This window comes from Hypoxylon trugodes, assembly GCF_022578975.1.
Source record: "Hypoxylon trugodes strain CBS 135444 unplaced genomic scaffold F4822scaffold_4, whole genome shotgun sequence".
NCBI lineage: Eukaryota > Fungi > Ascomycota > Sordariomycetes > Xylariales > Hypoxylaceae > Hypoxylon > Hypoxylon trugodes.
Window position 1 is genome coordinate 3,167,025 of NW_026250019.1, and position 17,069 is coordinate 3,184,093.

The following is a 17,069-nucleotide window of genomic DNA, read 5'->3' on the forward strand; positions in this document are numbered from 1 at the left end:
ATTCATGTACCTTTTCAATTTAACCATCAATTTGCATCGGCATTCACTTATTTTACAACTCATGAAAAAGCCATTTGATATTTTAAAATAAGGAATAATGTATAAAGAATTATTGTTATTTCTTTCAGTTTCTATCTGATATCATTATCCCAGTTTCTCTAGGCATTTCCTAATTTTAAGTCTTCGTGTCCAGTTTGACTATTGCAAACTGTCCTAAATAAGATAATCGCCACATCACTCACATACAAAAGAGACTTCCATCTCAGCTATAATCAAGAGATGCATCTCGGTCATAATTAAGTATAGAATATTAATTCTTACCTTTTTCTTTTAATTAATTACCATACAAGATGGGGTCCTCATATATGCGCAATATAAAGAGGATAGTCCACTCAATTTTCATTATCTCTACTACCCTCTCACTCGCATCCGCATCTGCATCGTCACCATCTACCCCATCAAAATCTCCGTCGGCGGAAACTGAACTTATATGCCATACTGACAACCCCGCCGACTGTTACCCCAAATTATTTTCAGCTACTGATGAATTCCAACAAGTCCACGATGACCAAGACCTACCACCAGGTCTACACGTGCAATTGGATGTTCAGACGGGACAAAAACAAGCCAAGCTCTACAACCCTAAAGAAGAGAATCCGGCTCTCGAGGGCTTACCGGTAGACAAGTCCGTTGTCATAGTAGACCCCGAATCATCTCAAGACGACGATGCGCCCCGGATACCCCACGGCGCACCGGCCTATGAACCTGTCGGCATCGTCAAAGCGCCTAAGGAAAAAAACGAGGGTTTTCTACAGTCTCTAGAAACGGTGAAGAAGTACTCCGACGTCAAAAAACCCTTAGTTCAATCCCAATCTAATGAGCTTGACAAGGCTTTAGAGGACCTGGAGGACTTATCTCATGACATGTACTACGGCCTACAAATTGCCTCAGACATAGACACCCTACACGCCCTCCTCTGCCTCCTCACGCGCCGTGATGCCGAGCAAGTAGAGAAGCGGCCGTTAACAGAACGTCCCGGTTTTCTCGCATCTGGTATCTTGGCTTCGTCAATCCGGAATAACAAACCCGCGCTCCAAGCGGTTGAAGCATCCTGGGATGCTCTCGGCTCAAAGAAGTGCATTTCTAACACCAATTCATTAATCTCGGAGTTATACGCCCAGCTCGACCCCACATCAAAAGTAGATACTCCGGAAGAAGTCTCGGAAGCGTATTTCACGCGCCTTACACTGCCTGTTCTTGACGGCTTGCTCAAAAGCGAGAAGATCCGGACGCAATTCCTGGAACCGGAGGTCGATGGTATGCGGAGTTTGTTACGTATCCTACTTCGCGAAAACGAGGTTTGGGAATCCCGGCGCGTGAAGGTGGCGCGGATCGTGTCGGATGCGTTTTTGGATGAGGAAGTTGGTGCCACCTTGGGCGTGTGGCCTACAGCGGCCCGTACAGAAGCGTGCGCGGGAGGAAACGGGGAGGAAGCGAATTTGGCGGAAAGCTGTTGGGAGTTTCATTTAGAAACCATTGGACAGAAGGATGCAAGGGCGGCGGAGTGGAGCCAGCCGTTGTTGGATATGATGAAGTTAAGACGGCCAGGTACGGCGGGGTCTGAGGAGAAAGCGAAGGACATACCTAAACGGGATGAATTGTGATGTTAAACGGAGCCTAAAGCCGATGATTTAAGGTTAAGTCACAGGTGCATTGAAAGGCGTTATGGTTGATTGCATTTTATGCGTTTTACTTTATTATATTACCCTGATAAATATCCCGTCTACGACTTCATATTTCGAAGTCGTAGAGCACTACATAAAGGGGATGGATACAAATATATAGTCACATCTCAATGACCAGTGATTTTCGCGCGCATTACCTTAATCCCGACCCTGTCCCGTGTCCGAGGCCGAGTCCGAGGCCGATTCCGATAATGCCCGGTGTAGGTAAGTGGTATGAGTAAGGACCCTCTAACGTAAGCAAGTCCCCATGCTGCACCTAGTATATATGTATCCAACATCCCCCTTCTTATTCCACCATGTAGTAGATATTCATCAGGGCTACAGGTCACGTTTTCCCACCGCCCATAGCCCCCACTACTTCATCCCATCTCGTCTCAAACTCCCTCTTCGCAACCTCGGCCTCTTGTATACGCCCGGTCCGGCGTAAATATTTGTGTAGCGTTGTGAGCACGGTTATTGTGGCGTTGTCATGACGTCCAAAATCCATTTCACAGATCGACAGACTGCGCCGTAGCATAGCCACGGCTTCGTCATCGGATACCGCGTGGCTTGTGGGGAGGGTACGCAACATGTTGTAGCAACTAAATCGTGATAATCGCGGATCCCGGCCTCCGCGCGTATCGACTAGGGTTTGCGCGGCCGCAGCGGCTTCGGTGGGTTTGTTGTGAAGGTTGCAGAGCCATGCTACGTGATGTTGGAGGAGCTCGATGTCTTTTTGCAGCGCCTCGGGTGTGGGTTCTTTTGGCGGCGATGATGATGTTGATGATGAGGTCGAGGAGCCGGATGAGGAGGAGGATGACGGTGAGGATGATATCGATAACCTCTCTAAGTCAGCGAGAAGGTCTTCCATGTAACCTTGCGCGGTGGGTGCTTCGATGAACTCGCTGTTGAGCATGGCTCGGTATACGGTTGCTAGATATGTAGGTTTGAGGCTGCCGCCGTGTTGCACGGTTTGTAGGAAGGACTGCATTATTAAGCCCATGAACCGCGACATCTCGGATGGATCAGCCGCTTTTAACCGTGTGAATAATAGATGGAGGGGATGTCTAGGACCGAACACGATGCGGGACATGCCATATGCATAGTTTATGAAGGACTCGCAGAGGCCTGGTCCAGATTGTCGCAGCGCTCCGAGAGCTAGGCATGTTTCAACAAGAAGCGATGGGTCTTGCCGTATCATTACGTCCCTATAGTCGTCGAAGGTTATCCTGACCATGCGAAAACCTTGCTCTGTGAAGCCGTTGACGAAGAGTTGCCTGGCGGATGACACGGGATCTAGCCATGTTCTCGGCCGTCGCGGAAACACCAATTCCTTATCAGGAGTAACGTGCCATATCGACGAGTCGAAGGCGCCTCCGATATAGCTTTGAACAATCTGCATACACTCTTCAGGAAGTCGTAAGCCATCGGGCGCATCTAAGCGCCTCGGTGCTGGCACAGACTCTGGCTCCGGTTCGGGTGATGGAGTTCGACATATGATTTCCTCTATACTTCGTTTTTGCGAGCCGGCTAGCTCGGTTCCGCCCGCAAGTATAGCCAGGAGTTCCTTGCGTCTCGCTGGCGATACCCGTCGTAGGTAGGTGTTGAGTCTATCCGAATCGATCTTACGGCCGTGCACGAAAGCCACGGACGTCTTGCCGACAGCGGCGCGGCGGCCCCGCTGGACTAGAAGTTCCGCGACTTGGTGAGCTCTTAGTTTTTTGTGTAACCCCCATTTATTGAAGCGGATCTTATACATCTTTTCTCTAGATGCAGGTCAGAGCTTCAGCTCAATATATATACTTTAATTTTCGGTGGAAACTTACGTTGCGAAGAAGTAATATTCTTCCCGCATGATCCGCATAACTTCCTTTAGACTCTTGTTCTGATCGAGATACAGTGATGTGATAGTGTCCCGGAAATTGGCCCAATCCCCGTCCTTCGCCGGCCCATTGTACCTTTGCGGTGTGGTTTGCGGCGTAGTCGCCATGGTAGTTCCGGATTGGTGGGTTTGTTTCTGCGAGAGTGTCATGATATAGGAAAGAAATGGCCTGTTCTTGTTTGGCCTGGAAGAACTGAATAGAGCCTTCTTGGCGGTTAAGTACGCGTCGCAGGTATGTCAGATGATACAGACATGTAATCATTATATTCCGATGTAAACGAAAAGCAATGGGAGAGAAAGTTGTAAGGGGAAACTGCGCGTGTTACGTTATCCTCAAGATATATGGTAGAAGACAACTTAATAGGCATAGATCAGATCGGCTCCTGATTCATTACGTCGCATTCCCTACAATACATATTACGAGTTCGGATAGTGTCTGTAATAAGGCTGGCCTTTATGTAAGTCAGGGTAGGGCGGCATTCTTGATTCGTGAACCGACGATCCTTGTCGCACCAGCCATGTAATGGTCCAGGGGCTATGTCTGGTTGTAGGGTGGATAACACGTGCGATGGCCCTTCAGCGACAGCGACAGCCGACATAAGCCATTTTTAGATAATACTGTGGTATATTAATACGCCATCCGCTCATTTCTTATACATAATGGTTTCGTTCGGCTTCACTGGGAATGCTAGGCGTAAAAGCTTATTAATTTCACATCTAGGCAGGATGTTACCCACGGACTTTGCCAGGAGGATGAAGGATCAAAGAAGTGGGCAAATAGGAAGCTATACCCAATTGAGCTGCGCCTATTGGCTGAGCCCGCTTACCTAACCCCATCGTATACTTGGCCCGTCGGGTACATGTACCGATTTGACAGTATAGAGACACCGCTTTAATTGCCACTTAGTAGACTATAATGTCAGGCTGCATCTACCCCCTTTTTCGTTGCGAGTTAAGGTAGTAATGTGAGTTGACAGTTAACATGATACTGTACCTATTGAAGAGCGCATGGTATCCTTGAGCTTCATACCTGCTTGTGTTACGGAAGCCGGGTAGTTGCATCCCTCATCCTACGCTCTGAAGCTTTAGGCCGCCCCGCCGAAGCCAAGAGAACCGTTTAGTATAGTATGCTTTAAGTCGGAGATGAAGAGGTACCTTTTAGATGAACACAAGGCGGTAGCAGTAGCATCATTATATTCCATGCTTATTAAGACTTGAGTCTTTTATTTCCAAATTCACCAGAAATCATATCTTTCCAATTATCTCGGCATATAATAGTTGAGTGATGGCGGTAGAACTCCGAATAGGCCATTTGCGGATCAAGCGGAAGTGATGTCTCTCTCCCTGGTATTCAGTCGCCCCGGATTTTCGTCGAGGATGAACAGGATCTCTTGCTTCTGGAAGAAACAGAAACTAAAACCTTTAGGTTCCTAAGCGGATGGAATCCAGGTCGCCCTCATAGAATCCTAATGATGTAGGTAGTACTAGTAGACGGAGTATTAGGCTACCTAGTTTGCTGTCAATTTCATGGCTTGCTTGATAGGGACCCCCGGGCAACTTACTCCTAATAATGACTAATAGTGTAGCCTATGACTATACTAGGTGCGTTTTCCTTGACCATTCGTACGTGCAAGCGTACTCTGGCCCACCATTGATGTAGAGGTAGTTTATAAATGTTTATAGCCAAGCCGCTATTCCTAGATGAAGCCCCCACGGATTTGCATGGAGGCCCTGTTGCAAACCATATTTAACTTTAAGCTTGATGAAGGGGGAATGCTAGGCTGGCAGGGTAATCAATGTAGCCTTGCATAGTTGTTATTCCGCCAGAGTGTCGATGGGTCGGAGGTGGTATACAGAGATAGTATAAAGAGACCGTTAGGATTTCATGTGATGAAACCTGAGTGATAGAATGAATAGCATAGGGTAACTTCAAGGATTCGGCATGAAGTGGACCATGGTTGACATGTAGCTCATCTACCTGGCTCGTAGGGTTTAGCTTGGAAGAAGGATCTGGGGGTTGTGCAAGGTAGAGAGGGAATCTGGCCATGGCCTTCCAGCCCTCACAACGGTGAATGAAACAGAAATGCCGGCGCTGGGGCCAAAATCGACTCCAACGTTGTCTTTCTCCGTCCAACGGAACATTTAAATCAGGTTACGAGCCAACTTGTGGGAGTTGATTTCCTAATTTGAGCGGTGTCCCCACCAAAGTCCGGGGGCGAAGACATTGCCGTATTGATCGACCGAATAGTCGCCATTGTGAGAATTGTGTTGTTCTGTATCGCTTTGCGACGCGAGAAAATCACTTGTTAAGATATTTACAAATGTAAATAAGTCAGCTGGAAAAAAAGGAACAATTACACGAATCTGACAGGAAATCTGGAACATAGATCTGACAGGTCAAGAACTAGGTCATCCATTGGTGAGTTGTCGTCTCATTGTTGTTGTGAAGAGGGTTAGAGGCCAATTTCGGGGGACATTTGGGGTTCGGGGGCTAGCGAAGAGGGGCTAAAATTTTAGGTTTCGGCCGAGGAGTGTACATCGGTACATGTTCAGTTTCATCCGTGCTCTGAAAGACGATGACTCATCGTAGGGACCCACTTGTACTAAGTAGCTTATGGGAACAATCGGAACAATCGTCGCTTTCTCACTTTTACAACCTTCCATCCATCTATGATTTACATGTATCCATTCACCCAGCCTACGTGATTTTCACGCCTTGGATTTCCTCTCGCTTGCAAATGCTGTGAATTCTCAAACGTAACATCCAGAGGAGCGGGAAGTGTGGGTCTGACAGGGTTGCAGCCGCGATGCAAATACATTGCCGCCCAACCATTCTTGTAGGTGGCTTGGCTTGATTATTGTCCGACCAATAGGAACGATGCGATCCGACGAGTCGGCGGCTACGTCGAACATTCATCTGCTTCAACCCCAATTTCCACCATCCAGAAGCCTCAGTTTGGTCTTTCTCGTGTAGCCGCGAGAGCTTCTTGAGCCCCAACCTTGCGTCGGTCTACTGTCGTGCAATGAGGCCGCGACCATGGACAACCAACCAGGTGTCGAGCTGTCTTGTCGGACTAGCTCGCTAGACTTATTGTTGGGTGAGCGGAATCTTGGTCGTATGAGCTTGCTTCTATGTATGTGTTTGCCATAGACGTGTTGACGCGGCAAGGGCAAGGCCTTCATCCGTCACCAGTCGTTGTTCGTCGGATACTTTTAATACATGTACAGATGCCTGGCCAGCCCTCTCAGTTCATAATGATTCCTTGTCTCTGATTCTACATTAGTGCATTGTGTTCGAGCATTTCCTTTGTCTGAACAAAGAAACGTTTTTCTTCTATCATGATGGTATTCTTTCACTACTCTTACACTTAGGATTTTACGATTGGCTCTTAATGACTTGAAGCCTTCGACCAATTTTGGCAGTGGCCGCATCAGGTGTAAAATTTACATTTTGCGATTTTAATCGGGTAGTCTCCCAGACAACATCCCACCTTTACACACCCTCATTTACTATTAAACTTCGTTTCATCGTTTTTGGTCTCGCCGAATCTCAACACTGGTACTTTGAGTTTGGTATTTTTTTAGAGGGGAAAAAACCTCCCGAAGACGTTCATTCAATTTACCGTTCGCCATCCACCATTTACAACATTCATCATGAACCCGAACAAGCAAGTTACCAACACTCCTTATCCTAGCCCCAAGGGTGACTGGGAAGATTGGGAAGATTCAGACGAGGAGGTGCCGGTTAAGTTAGGGGACCAGGACATGCTTATTGACCTCTTCGATGACTCGACAACACAAAGATCATCTCGACCTACTAACACCCAGAGCATATCACGAAATTCGATACGGTATTCGATTCAGAAGCCGGCTCGTGTAAAATCTAGAGGAAGGCAAAAAGCCCAGAATGCGAAAGCCGGTATTAAAGTCGTGACAGATATGTCAAAGTTCCGCCGACCTGCGCCCACCGTAAAACCGAAATTCGTCGACCCCGCCGCTCTTCACGCTCTGGAGGGAGAGCCTTCTTCTGCTTCCATCGGTAGTTTTTCGTGGCTCAAGCAGAGACCTGGGAACAGTTTAGGCTCTGGGGTAGGTAATAAGCTTGTGCGAGGACCATCATCAGATCTTTCTCCGGATTCTCGGCCTATCGTTATAGGAATAGCGGTACCTTCCGACAATCTATCGGAACACCAGGTTAGCCCCCAGACTGCTGGTATCGAGACGCCAATAGATGCGCGCAAATTCGCCCCAAATCCGAGTACCGTTACGGGTTATCCTCCGGGTCCCGCACCACATCAACTGCGCTCTGTATGGTCCCCAGATACGGAAGCGAGCGAATCCCCGTACCAACCTTCTAGAAGTGCGTTGAGCGTCTACTCTCAACCTAGTATGTATGGTGGTCCCGTAGCGGATACCGATGTACCTCCCGTACCTGCACTGCCGGAAACCCTTAAGCCCAAACCGAAGCAAATTGTCGGCGTTAGCTATCTCGACCTTGATGATGATGACGATATCGGAACACCTTGCACTCTTTTTGAGGAGGATGGAAGTCCGACGGCAACCCGCAAGTCAGTCAAGCCTAAAGCGACGGTAGTAAGTCCCGAGAGCGCCAGTAGCCGATCGCACGGTTGGTGGGACCACGTCACCACTCCTTTCATACAACAATCCTCCAATCCCTTCAAGCAGCAACCGCAAGAAATAAGTGCAGGCCCTTCCCCGCAGCAATGGAACCCGTTCAAGAAGCAGACACAAGATATAGCACCTAGTGCTTCTCCGCCTGCAGCGATTCCTCACGAGTGGTGGACCGGGTCTGATGAGAAAGGTGGCCCTTCGCAGCCTAACCCATCTGCTCAGCACGTTAAAGCGACAGCTACAAGCCCCGAAGCGTCCCCAGCAGTTCCTCATGAATGGTGGAATGGTTCCCAGGAGAAGGGAGGTTCATCATCATCTTCCAGAGGATTGGGATTGACAAATAACTCGCCGACATCCTCTCAACCGCAACAATACACCCCTCAAGCAGTTGGTACCTCGTCTCGGTCAGTATCACCAGGTCACAAAGAGACACATTCCGAAAAGGCCAGGATTCTTCTTGAGGAAAACCAGGCGCCGAGTGACCAGCCTCCGCCATATTCACCCCCGAAGCCAGTCAATCATGTCAATCAAGTTAAGTATGGCGTGATATTACCGCCCCCGGTGGTGGTTAACTCCCAGCGGGTACCGTCGCCTGGCCCAATGACGCCGAACATGCCCGGAACAATGACTACCCAGAGTGCTATCAATTTGGCTGAGATACCTCTGACACCGAATGCACCTCGTGCCGCGGTCCTTCCTGATCGCGCACCTGGAACATTCCTACCCGGCGATCATTTTTACGAGATTAGAGGGCAAGCTAATCGTACCGAAAGACAGCGGCGCCGTCATGAAAAGGAAGAAGTTATCGCTAGAAAGGCTGGTGGATTTTGGAGAGGCCGCGGCTGCATACCCAAAAAAGGTTGTTTCGGACGTACTGGTCGTGAGGGTAGAAAGAGAAGACGTGTCTGGCTATGCGTGATTGCTAGTTTAATTGTTGCAATCATCCTTGCTGTCGTCCTGGGTGTCGTTCTTACGCGGCATCGGCCGGTGGATCCAGTTCCTTCGATCTGGCTCAATCTGACAGATTTCCCACCCATGCCAACTGGGGTCATGACAGTCTCTGGGCCAGACAATTCCGAAGCCAGATCTGGCTGCCTCGTAAAAACAGCGGAAACGGCGTGGTCGTGCTCTTTACCTAAAGAATTGCATGATTCTGTTGCCCCCCACGACCCCGACCAACCCGAATTCATCTTCCAAATCCAATACGACAATAACACTCAGCAACTATGGAACATGTCAGACTCAAATAAGGGGTCTGACGGGAAGCAAGACTTCTTGGCTGATGCAGGATTTTCCCCTAACCCGCAACCACCTTCTGTTGCGGAGATAGAATTCCTTGGTAATACCACCGACGAAATTCAGGCGGACAACAAGGCGGGAGAGCCAACACCTTTTTTTATAAGCACTCTAACGGCGGTCGACAAAACAGTCGGTCCAAATATGCTAAGTAGACGACAAGGCCCTAACAATGCCATTGGTATCGGAAACGACGGCTTGAACCTTACTGAGCTTCTTCCTCCTCCAGCACTGAATGGTGATGGTACAGGTGCTGTGGCGACTCTATTTCCGCATTCCGTGCAGCAACCCGTCCGCTTGTTCGACCGCGGTTTACCGACCGAACACTACGGGTTCTACACCCATTTTGACAAGACAATTTATATGAAGGATTCTGTAAACGTAAACTCGGTTGACCAGGATGGTGGCGCCCCAGAGACTGAGGCTACCTCTCTAGTGACTTTCGCTCAGACTCGTTTCCTCGTACAAATTTGGACGCGCATGGAAAATACAACGCGACTGCTTGGAAATGGCGGTACTGCCATACCCTGGACGAACGGATCCGAGAGTTCGAACACACCGGGCACTATGCCTTATCCAGTCACCCTTACGATTGATATGCACGGTGGAGATAGGGAGAAGAAAATCGATTACCTTTACGGAGTCTTGGATAACCAGGCCATCAACACAACTGATGCCAAGCTCGTCGTCTCAAACCGCGGATTCGCTGGTACTCTGATCAACAGTATGAACGGAAAGCCTAACCTATCCCTTGGGGGCATCGATGGCGGTACCGGTGGATGCAGGTGCAAATGGATCAACTTTAAGAGTTTGACTAAGGTCTCGACCTAGTTACCTACTTTTATTATTATGAACATATATAGGGGTTGCATGGAAGGCGTTTTGCATTAGTGGATTTTGCGGGAAGCAAAGGAAAAGTTTTGATCATTGAACAATAGCCTTTGACTTTCAGGGCCGGATTACTATCGCATAGGTATGCGAGTCAATTGCCCACCTACGAGCTGGGGTTTCTTTGTTACTTATTTTATTGCATTGGAACGGAAGGATGGACCAGGACACTACGAATCGTATTTAGATGAGGGCTAATTGAGCCTTAATGAGTTATTCTAAGTAGCTGTACCATAATTTTACGAGAATGCATAAAGCCATGCTTATTCATAACTAGTAGTAGTTGTCAACCCGACGTGAAGCATATTGTTCAACATAGTATTTCCATTTGGAGGTTGGCCTCATATATGCACTGCTGTAATTTATAGCACTTTTTACTCTATTCTAGTCACAGTGAATAGAAAACGGCGACTATTTTCATCCTCCACGGGGCTGCTGGGGTTGATTCCAATCATATCCACTGTAATCGTATGTTAGCAAAAAATAACCCATGGACGCCCCGATCAGCTCAGGTAGAATTTCTACCACCAGGCAAGCCAAAAAAAAAGGGAAATGTTACATACTTGTACCCTCAACTTTCCACCGCGTCTGCGTGGCCTCTCCTACTTCTTTCCACATGGCATCAAACGTCTCCACGTTGTGCCTATAGCTAAAGGAATCCGCTTTGATCGCGGCGACGTTTCCGGGCTTGACGCTACCCATTTGCCTGCCGACAATTATACCATCTTTCTTAATAAGCTCCGCGATCTGCTTCCCGGCGGCAATTTGCTCGTCGAGAGTGAAGAGGTGGAAGAATGCGCTACAGTGCAAGACATCGATACCGCGCTCCACGAGGTCTGTCCAGACTTTTCCCTGCTCCGCGCCTTTGAACACATCGGCGACCACGAAACGTGACTTGAGCGTGTCTCGGTCTAGGAAGAAGTCATAGCCAAGCTCCATGAGCGCTCCTTCGATATCTAGGCCAACGAGGTTTTCTGAGGGAACACCGTCTTGGACTAGTTGACGCAGATCCTGCCCGAAACAACATCCCACGTCCAAATAAGACGCATTCGGGGCCTTAAGACGCTCGACTATGGTTTTATATAGTGGATGCGTAGATAGTGTTAGAATTGCAAAGCGATACAATCCAATACATGGATATGGGTTGGAGGCGAAGCCCCGTTCTCGCTAGTTGTTTGTTAGGTATTGCGTCATAAAGCACTAAGTAGGAAGTGCTCGAGATACTCACTATAGTGTTTACGTGTTTGACAACTTCAGAGCTAGGAACTTTAGAGTAACTCTCGAGGAGTTTGCGAATGGGCTCGTTAACTTCGGTCAAGTCATCTTGGTACCACCCCCTGTTGCGCTCAGGGAACGAGGTTTCGTTGGTAGCCGCCATTATGAGGGTTGAGCCAAGTAAAATTGCGGAGTATAGAGCTACTGTCCAAAAGCGGGACAAGCCGGTAAAGATAAAGAGAAAATAATAATCAAATAGAAGTCCAAAGCGACGTTCTTTTATAAACACCCTGTTGATCCCTTGCTTCAAAAATCTTAAGCGCTAATCGGTAATTTCAACCAACTGCAGAATATTCTAACTGCACCTAATCTTCACTGCCTTATACCGAGGGATACGATCTTCAAGTCCGATTAAGGGATCGTCTGCGCCGCGTTATAGTCCGTTTTCTGCACCAAAATTTGTAAGCAAGACCTATGTAAATTCCCCCGGCATTCTCATTGCTTGGTCCCCCCTGGTTACCCCATCGACTATGCTCCAGTCAGCCCTAACGGATTATTTCCGCTTTTATACTCCTCTTTGTTCGGGTTCGGATTCCGGGTTTTAGTATATGCCTCAGGCTACTGCGCCGTTATTTCCGTATCTTCGGCGCTATTAGAACGGCTTGTTGGTGGGGGGAATTCCGCTCTACGTACTTCTTGATACTTCTTTGTTTGTCTGGTGGTATTGTAAAAGAGGCAGATTTTTTAGGTATTTAGATACGCGGGGAAGAAAACTGAACATCAACAACGTCGTAGACAATCACTTAACATTCTTCCCAGGCGACGCCCCAAGTAAGAGTCAACCCCTTTCTAAATCCGCCCCAAATCCAAGGGCCAATCCCCTTATCTCGCACGTCTGCATCGACGGTAACTGTAATTGCTGCGTTGATTGAACTATCGAAGCAAGGAGACCATACTAGGCCGGAGTTCTCAGCATTCACTTTGAAGTAGTCTTCGAAAGTACCATTTCCACCCACCGCGACTTTAGACACTATATCGAACTGCGTCGTGCCATTAGTAGTTGAAGGAGAGATTATGAGTCGAATAAATCATAAAACTCACCAACGTCGAAGTAGTATTCAAACCATCAGTCGGAACATCGCTATCTAGAACGGCTTCAGTCCTCAATCGGTAAAGTTGAATACCATCGCTTGAGTTAAAGAGTCCGTAGTACGATAGGTCGGTCAGGGCGAAGCGATAGTTAGATGGCCAGTTGGTGAAATTAGCAGCCCATGTGGCACTGCCCCAGAAACCAGGGTTTCCATGATAATTTCCCATGAATGAATAATTGCGCAAGTTCATTTCCAAAGTGTCTGGCTCGAATGTGAAAGTGGTCTTGCCTTCTTTGCAATTAGCAGGGAGGCCTGCTCTGCATTCGACATCTTTGGCGGTAGGTCCCTTGGGGGGACCTGATTGAGCCAGCGCAAAGCTCACGAAGAAAAGACCTATATAACTAATACCGAGCCTCATCTTCGCGAGTCTTAGATGGTTTAGCGCTGGGGATTTTGATGTCGAAAGGATGACGCGTTAGATGACTTGTGGAGGTCTTCGGAGAGATGATAGGAGGTTAATAAATAATAATCATTTCAATCGAACTTCAACTCTTAATAAAACTCTTAATAAACGTCAGTTTTTTTCTTAAACGAAACGTGCTGCCTGATACGTTAACAGTATGTGCGCAATCCCTTATTGAAGAGTCTGGTTGGACAAACATACGATGCACCTATCCTTCCAGCCGGAGTATCTGCATCCGTACGCATATCGAGGTGATACTAATACAACCTCAATTCCTTCTAGATCTTTAGAAATGCCAATCTTATTTGTAGCCTTACTGAGTTAATACCTTATACGGGAACCATTGTTCTGGATCTCCTTTCTGTCGCATTGGCGTACGCAGCCGCCTTCGGGACCGACTGCCGAGCCAGTTAGCTATTAAGCATCATCAAATACATTTTCGGCTCCTGCTTATTGAATCTTGGTAGCCTCTCCTAAGCCATCGATTGTAGGATGCATCGTAGAGAACTTTCTTTTTGGAAATTTCTTTGTACTTGCCTGCCTCTATTGTCATTCAATCTGTCCTTACATCCTCCAGCGAAAATAAACCTTCTACCAACACCTCAACCTTCCTAAAAGCACACTGCGAGAGTAATTTCCATTAGATACGGTTCCGGTACTTAATTGAAGATACCGGCACTCAGACGTCCTTGATTACGCCCTCACACCGTCCCACGCTTGATCTTCTTCAATCTGAATCTACGATACCTGGCGACACCCCAGTACACCATGAACGAACAGAAAACATACAGGAGCTTACGTCTCTCCGAGATACCCGGGTGTGCGAAGTCCCTTGGGTTATATCCGAGCACCAACATAGCTTCGCAAAGAAGATTTAGAAAGTAAATGAAGCTGCCATGAAAACGTCAGCGGTCGCAGGATCTAAAATGGTGTGGGGAATTGGCGTCATGAGAAAACGTACCATCTCGCCACGAATACCGTACATACGAGGTATGAGTATTGATCCGGGTTTTCTTTGTTGTTGGCGAGATCTTGCGCAGCGTACACCACGGCCGGGATCCAAGCAAGTGTCATCATAACCTCGATGGGGACGCGCAAAGGAGTAGTACATCCCCACCTGAAGTAGTATAGGCTGACAAGAAAGACGACCACGAACGACGTGAAGAAGTTTAACTATTGGACATTAGCTATCGCCGAAAATGCGTAGAATCGCCGGTTTGTCGAGGGGCTGTTTGGGAATTTGGATAGGTACTCACCATGGCAGGTATAACAACCTGGTAATTACCAGTGTAATGGAACCAGATAGTACCGGAAACTACAGCCAGCATGGTGCAACGGAGCGAGGCCATACACCACCAAAAGTTGTCCGTAGCATCGAATATATCCCCACACCTGACGTGATAATAATTGAAGAACGTCGGCCAGCCACACCAGAGACATACGTGTCCGTGGCGGTTGTTCGAAAACTGGATGTCGTAGGCCTCTCGGGTGGCATCGTGGATGGAGGGGCTATGGTCGATACGCCAGCAAATGAAACATAGCGAACGCCACTGGTTGGGCCCGCGCGTCTTGTCGAGGACTAGATCCCTAGAAGCGGGTATGGTGAGGCATTTGTAGCAGCAGAAACGAAGCTCGTCAACACGTCCTTGATTGGTGAATAGCTTGTCGATGGCATCGACGGTGAAATAGTCGCGATACAGATGACAGGTCTGGCGTAGAAGAATGATGTTGCGAACGTCGAGATGCGATGCGATTTCGAGCTGGAGCTCCCAAGGAAGCGTGGTTAGGCACACTAGGACAGCGGGCAATGGGATCGCGGGTGTTTGAGAGTGTTGCGATGATGCGCATGCTGAGATAGATGCTCGTATGAGCTCCGACTCATCAATGCTGAGAGTCGACATGATTGTAAGCCGCGTTATAGCAAAGGGAAATAAAAAACAGCCCCATATGGGCCCGTAACATTGGGATTCGTTGCGTTTTCTATTATTTGCGAAAATTAAATCCAGGTCTTTGACTCAGAGTACTCGGTCAGAAGTTTATGGAACTCGAAGTAAAGTAAGTAGTAGAGCCAATGCGGATACCTTGATTTGAGGGGACTACCTACCTAGGTAAACGATGAAAAGGCCGGGTTGTCCAGGCTGTTTGATGACATTTGACTTTTTTTCGCGCCCTGTGCTCAGATGACGATACGGCGACGATGCACATTAGAAAAGGAACAAAACAAACTCTATGGCCTGTTAGGCTCGACATCCGATGTTGATATACCCACTAGAGTACCAATGCGCATGTTTAAGCACATAGATTCTCGCCGACTAAATGCTTCGGTAACAATGTACTATACATCATACCTGGGCGAGGCGAAGTGTATAGTTTATAGACTTTAAAGATAAGCCATAATTATGTGCGGGTCATATCTCAATGGACTTAGGCATTGTCATTTTTCACAGGTCTTTGATCGACCCCTATTTTATGTTAATTCAGACGTTATGCGAGACGAAAGGGAGGACGATATCTGAAGTAACTTACATCACCACGTCGAGGCTCACAGATGAAGCTAAAAGCTAGATAAGCCATGAAACTATGAGCATAGTAGTCTGAGAACTAAAGACTAGATACCTGAATGCTTAGAGAGTAATGGGAAAGAAGCAGTTTCCCTTAGAATGGTAGTGGTACAATCCTCAATTAGTGAAGTCTTATAGATATCAAAGAATTAGCATTGAGACCCATTAGACACCTAGGTAACAATACTCTGTGTTGATATTCAAAATGTGGTATACCTAGACCAACCAAATCATCACTCTAAATTCGGGTCCTTAATAGTTCCAGGCTTCGGTACGGAATTGGCGATAGCGCCACACTTTTGACACTTGCGATTCTCTTCGCTTGACATGAACTTTTCAATGGCGGCTTTGATCTGGGTACCGAGATCGGTGCAATGAAAAGCGGCCTCGTGGACAGCCTCCCCGCATTCCTGACAGTACCAACGCATACGATCAATACTGTCTTCCGGTCGTTTCTGCTCAAGCACAACACCGACAGTGTTGGCGAAGCGTACGGGATTGTGAGGTGTATTTGGTGGTAGTAGGAACATGTCGCCCTCACGGATGATTATGTCCTTGAAATTGCCGTCGTCAACTACTTTCAACATCATGGCTCCCTTGTATTGGTAGAACCATTCTGGAGTCTGGTTGATATGGTAGTCGGTCCGGGCGTTAGGGCCACCAACAATCTAGATATGAGATAAGATATATAAGAAAACATAGATCAGTCACAACGGGATGAGTGGTGGTATTTTGCGCACCATAACAGTGAAGCCTTCATTGTAGACGCAGAAGTTGTTCACCGGAGGTTTCAAAAGGTGGGAATTCTCCTCGAGCCTTGACCATCATTGATCATTAGTCAGTGGCGCTCGCGTCATGGCGAATAGTCCGAGAGAACCTTGGTGGCTTACCACTTCGGGAGATTAACTGGTACAGAAAGCATTTTGGTTGGTCGATTTGAGGGATTGTGGCTTTTCTTTTCTTTTCTTGTGTTCACACGGCACCTAATTAGGTAGCTGTCGGAGTATTTGATATTTTTGATATCCTCGGCTTGAGATATATTTTATTGTAGATTGTGATACTCGATTTAACGCACGGAGCCGGCGGAAGTTGAATTTGAATAGTTACTGTTGAAGAGTTTCAGATATTAATAATCACGAAGGGCCGATTGTAGTTTTATGTCATGGTATCACCTTCTAGTTCATCCGTTAGATGCCGAGTCTATCCTTCTTGTTTGATAAAGAATGATCTGAATCTCTATGAACCCCACTATCATCTATGCAAGTGGTGCATAAAATGCACATTTATATTGACTTACATAAGCTAAAGATCCATGCT

General features: G+C 47.5%; 7 protein-coding genes across 7 annotated transcripts; 2 read left to right on the forward strand and 5 right to left on the reverse strand.

The window, feature by feature from the left end:
• Positions 1-30: 30 nt before the first annotated feature.
• On the forward strand, positions 31-1,867 carry F4822DRAFT_228136 (uncharacterized protein). The gene has a single exon (XM_051454087.1). The coding sequence runs from the start codon at positions 351-353 to the stop codon at positions 1,662-1,664; it is 1,314 nt and encodes a 437-aa protein (XP_051315960.1). The 5' UTR covers positions 31-350; the 3' UTR covers positions 1,665-1,867.
• F4822DRAFT_227967 (uncharacterized protein) lies at positions 1,860-3,866 on the reverse strand. Its single transcript, XM_051454085.1, has 2 exons — positions 3,551-3,866; positions 1,860-3,490 (listed from the first exon to the last, which is right to left on the reverse strand). The coding sequence occupies exons 1-2, from the start codon at positions 3,754-3,756 to the stop codon at positions 2,071-2,073; spliced, it is 1,626 nt and encodes a 541-aa protein (XP_051315961.1). The 5' UTR covers positions 3,757-3,866; the 3' UTR covers positions 1,860-2,070.
• A 3,159-nt stretch (positions 3,867-7,025) lies between these two features.
• Positions 7,026-10,671, forward strand: F4822DRAFT_228024 (uncharacterized protein). The gene has a single exon (XM_051454086.1). The coding sequence runs from the start codon at positions 7,261-7,263 to the stop codon at positions 10,363-10,365; it is 3,105 nt and encodes a 1,034-aa protein (XP_051315962.1). The 5' UTR covers positions 7,026-7,260; the 3' UTR covers positions 10,366-10,671.
• F4822DRAFT_228375 (uncharacterized protein) lies at positions 10,581-12,285 on the reverse strand. Its single transcript, XM_051454090.1, has 3 exons — positions 11,651-12,285; positions 10,986-11,589; positions 10,581-10,882 (listed from the first exon to the last, which is right to left on the reverse strand). The coding sequence occupies exons 1-3, from the start codon at positions 11,798-11,800 to the stop codon at positions 10,797-10,799; spliced, it is 840 nt and encodes a 279-aa protein (XP_051315963.1). The 5' UTR covers positions 11,801-12,285; the 3' UTR covers positions 10,581-10,796.
• A 1-nt stretch (position 12,286) lies between these two features.
• F4822DRAFT_228374 (uncharacterized protein) lies at positions 12,287-13,641 on the reverse strand. Its single transcript, XM_051454089.1, has 2 exons — positions 12,739-13,641; positions 12,287-12,677 (listed from the first exon to the last, which is right to left on the reverse strand). The coding sequence occupies exons 1-2, from the start codon at positions 13,144-13,146 to the stop codon at positions 12,441-12,443; spliced, it is 645 nt and encodes a 214-aa protein (XP_051315964.1). The 5' UTR covers positions 13,147-13,641; the 3' UTR covers positions 12,287-12,440.
• Positions 13,642-13,892: 251 nt separating this feature from the next.
• Positions 13,893-15,092, reverse strand: F4822DRAFT_428533 (uncharacterized protein; the record flags this gene model as incomplete). Its single annotated transcript, XM_051460930.1, has 3 exons — positions 13,893-14,082; positions 14,153-14,364; positions 14,448-15,092. 3 exons carry the CDS (start codon positions 15,090-15,092, stop codon positions 13,893-13,895), a joined length of 1,047 nt encoding a protein of 348 aa, XP_051315965.1.
• A 444-nt stretch (positions 15,093-15,536) lies between these two features.
• F4822DRAFT_228177 (3-hydroxyanthranilic acid dioxygenase) lies at positions 15,537-16,991 on the reverse strand. Its single transcript, XM_051454088.1, has 4 exons — positions 16,643-16,991; positions 16,493-16,568; positions 15,718-16,420; positions 15,537-15,653 (listed from the first exon to the last, which is right to left on the reverse strand). The coding sequence occupies exons 1-3, from the start codon at positions 16,672-16,674 to the stop codon at positions 15,986-15,988; spliced, it is 543 nt and encodes a 180-aa protein (XP_051315966.1). The 5' UTR covers positions 16,675-16,991; the 3' UTR covers positions 15,537-15,653; positions 15,718-15,985.
• Between the last annotated feature and the right edge of the window lie 78 nt (positions 16,992-17,069).

Bases quoted from the DNA above. Each gene is read 5' to 3' on its own strand.
- F4822DRAFT_228177 (XM_051454088.1), bottom strand. From the start codon at position 16,674: ATGCTTTCTGTACCAGTTAATCTCCCGAAGTG. The intron at 16,569-16,642 runs GTAAGCCACCAA...ATGATGGTCAAG, and splicing joins CCAGTTAATCTCCCGAAGTG to GCTCGAGGAGAATTCCCACC. The intron at 16,421-16,492 runs GTGCGCAAAATA...TCTCATATCTAG, and splicing joins ATGAAGGCTTCACTGTTATG to ATTGTTGGTGGCCCTAACGC.
- F4822DRAFT_228136 (XM_051454087.1), top strand. From the start codon at position 351: ATGGGGTCCTCATATATGCGCAATATAAAGAGGATAGTCCACTCAATT.
- F4822DRAFT_227967 (XM_051454085.1), bottom strand. From the start codon at position 3,756: ATGACACTCTCGCAGAAACAAACCCACCAATCCGGAACTACCATGGCG. The intron at 3,491-3,550 runs GTAAGTTTCCAC...ACCTGCATCTAG, and splicing joins GAATATTACTTCTTCGCAAC to AGAAAAGATGTATAAGATCC.
- F4822DRAFT_228375 (XM_051454090.1), bottom strand. From the start codon at position 11,800: ATGGCGGCTACCAACGAAACCTCGTTCCCTGAGCGCAACAGGGGGTGG. The intron at 11,590-11,650 runs GTGAGTATCTCG...ACAAACAACTAG, and splicing joins TCAAACACGTAAACACTATA to CGAGAACGGGGCTTCGCCTC. The intron at 10,883-10,985 runs GTATGTAACATT...ATACGATTACAG, and splicing joins GTGGAAAGTTGAGGGTACAA to TGGATATGATTGGAATCAAC.
- F4822DRAFT_228374 (XM_051454089.1), bottom strand. From the start codon at position 13,146: ATGAGGCTCGGTATTAGTTATATAGGTCTTTTCTTCGTGAGCTTTGCG. The intron at 12,678-12,738 runs GTGAGTTTTATG...GGCACGACGCAG, and splicing joins TGAATACTACTTCGACGTTG to TTCGATATAGTGTCTAAAGT.
- F4822DRAFT_228024 (XM_051454086.1), top strand. From the start codon at position 7,261: ATGAACCCGAACAAGCAAGTTACCAACACTCCTTATCCTAGCCCCAAG.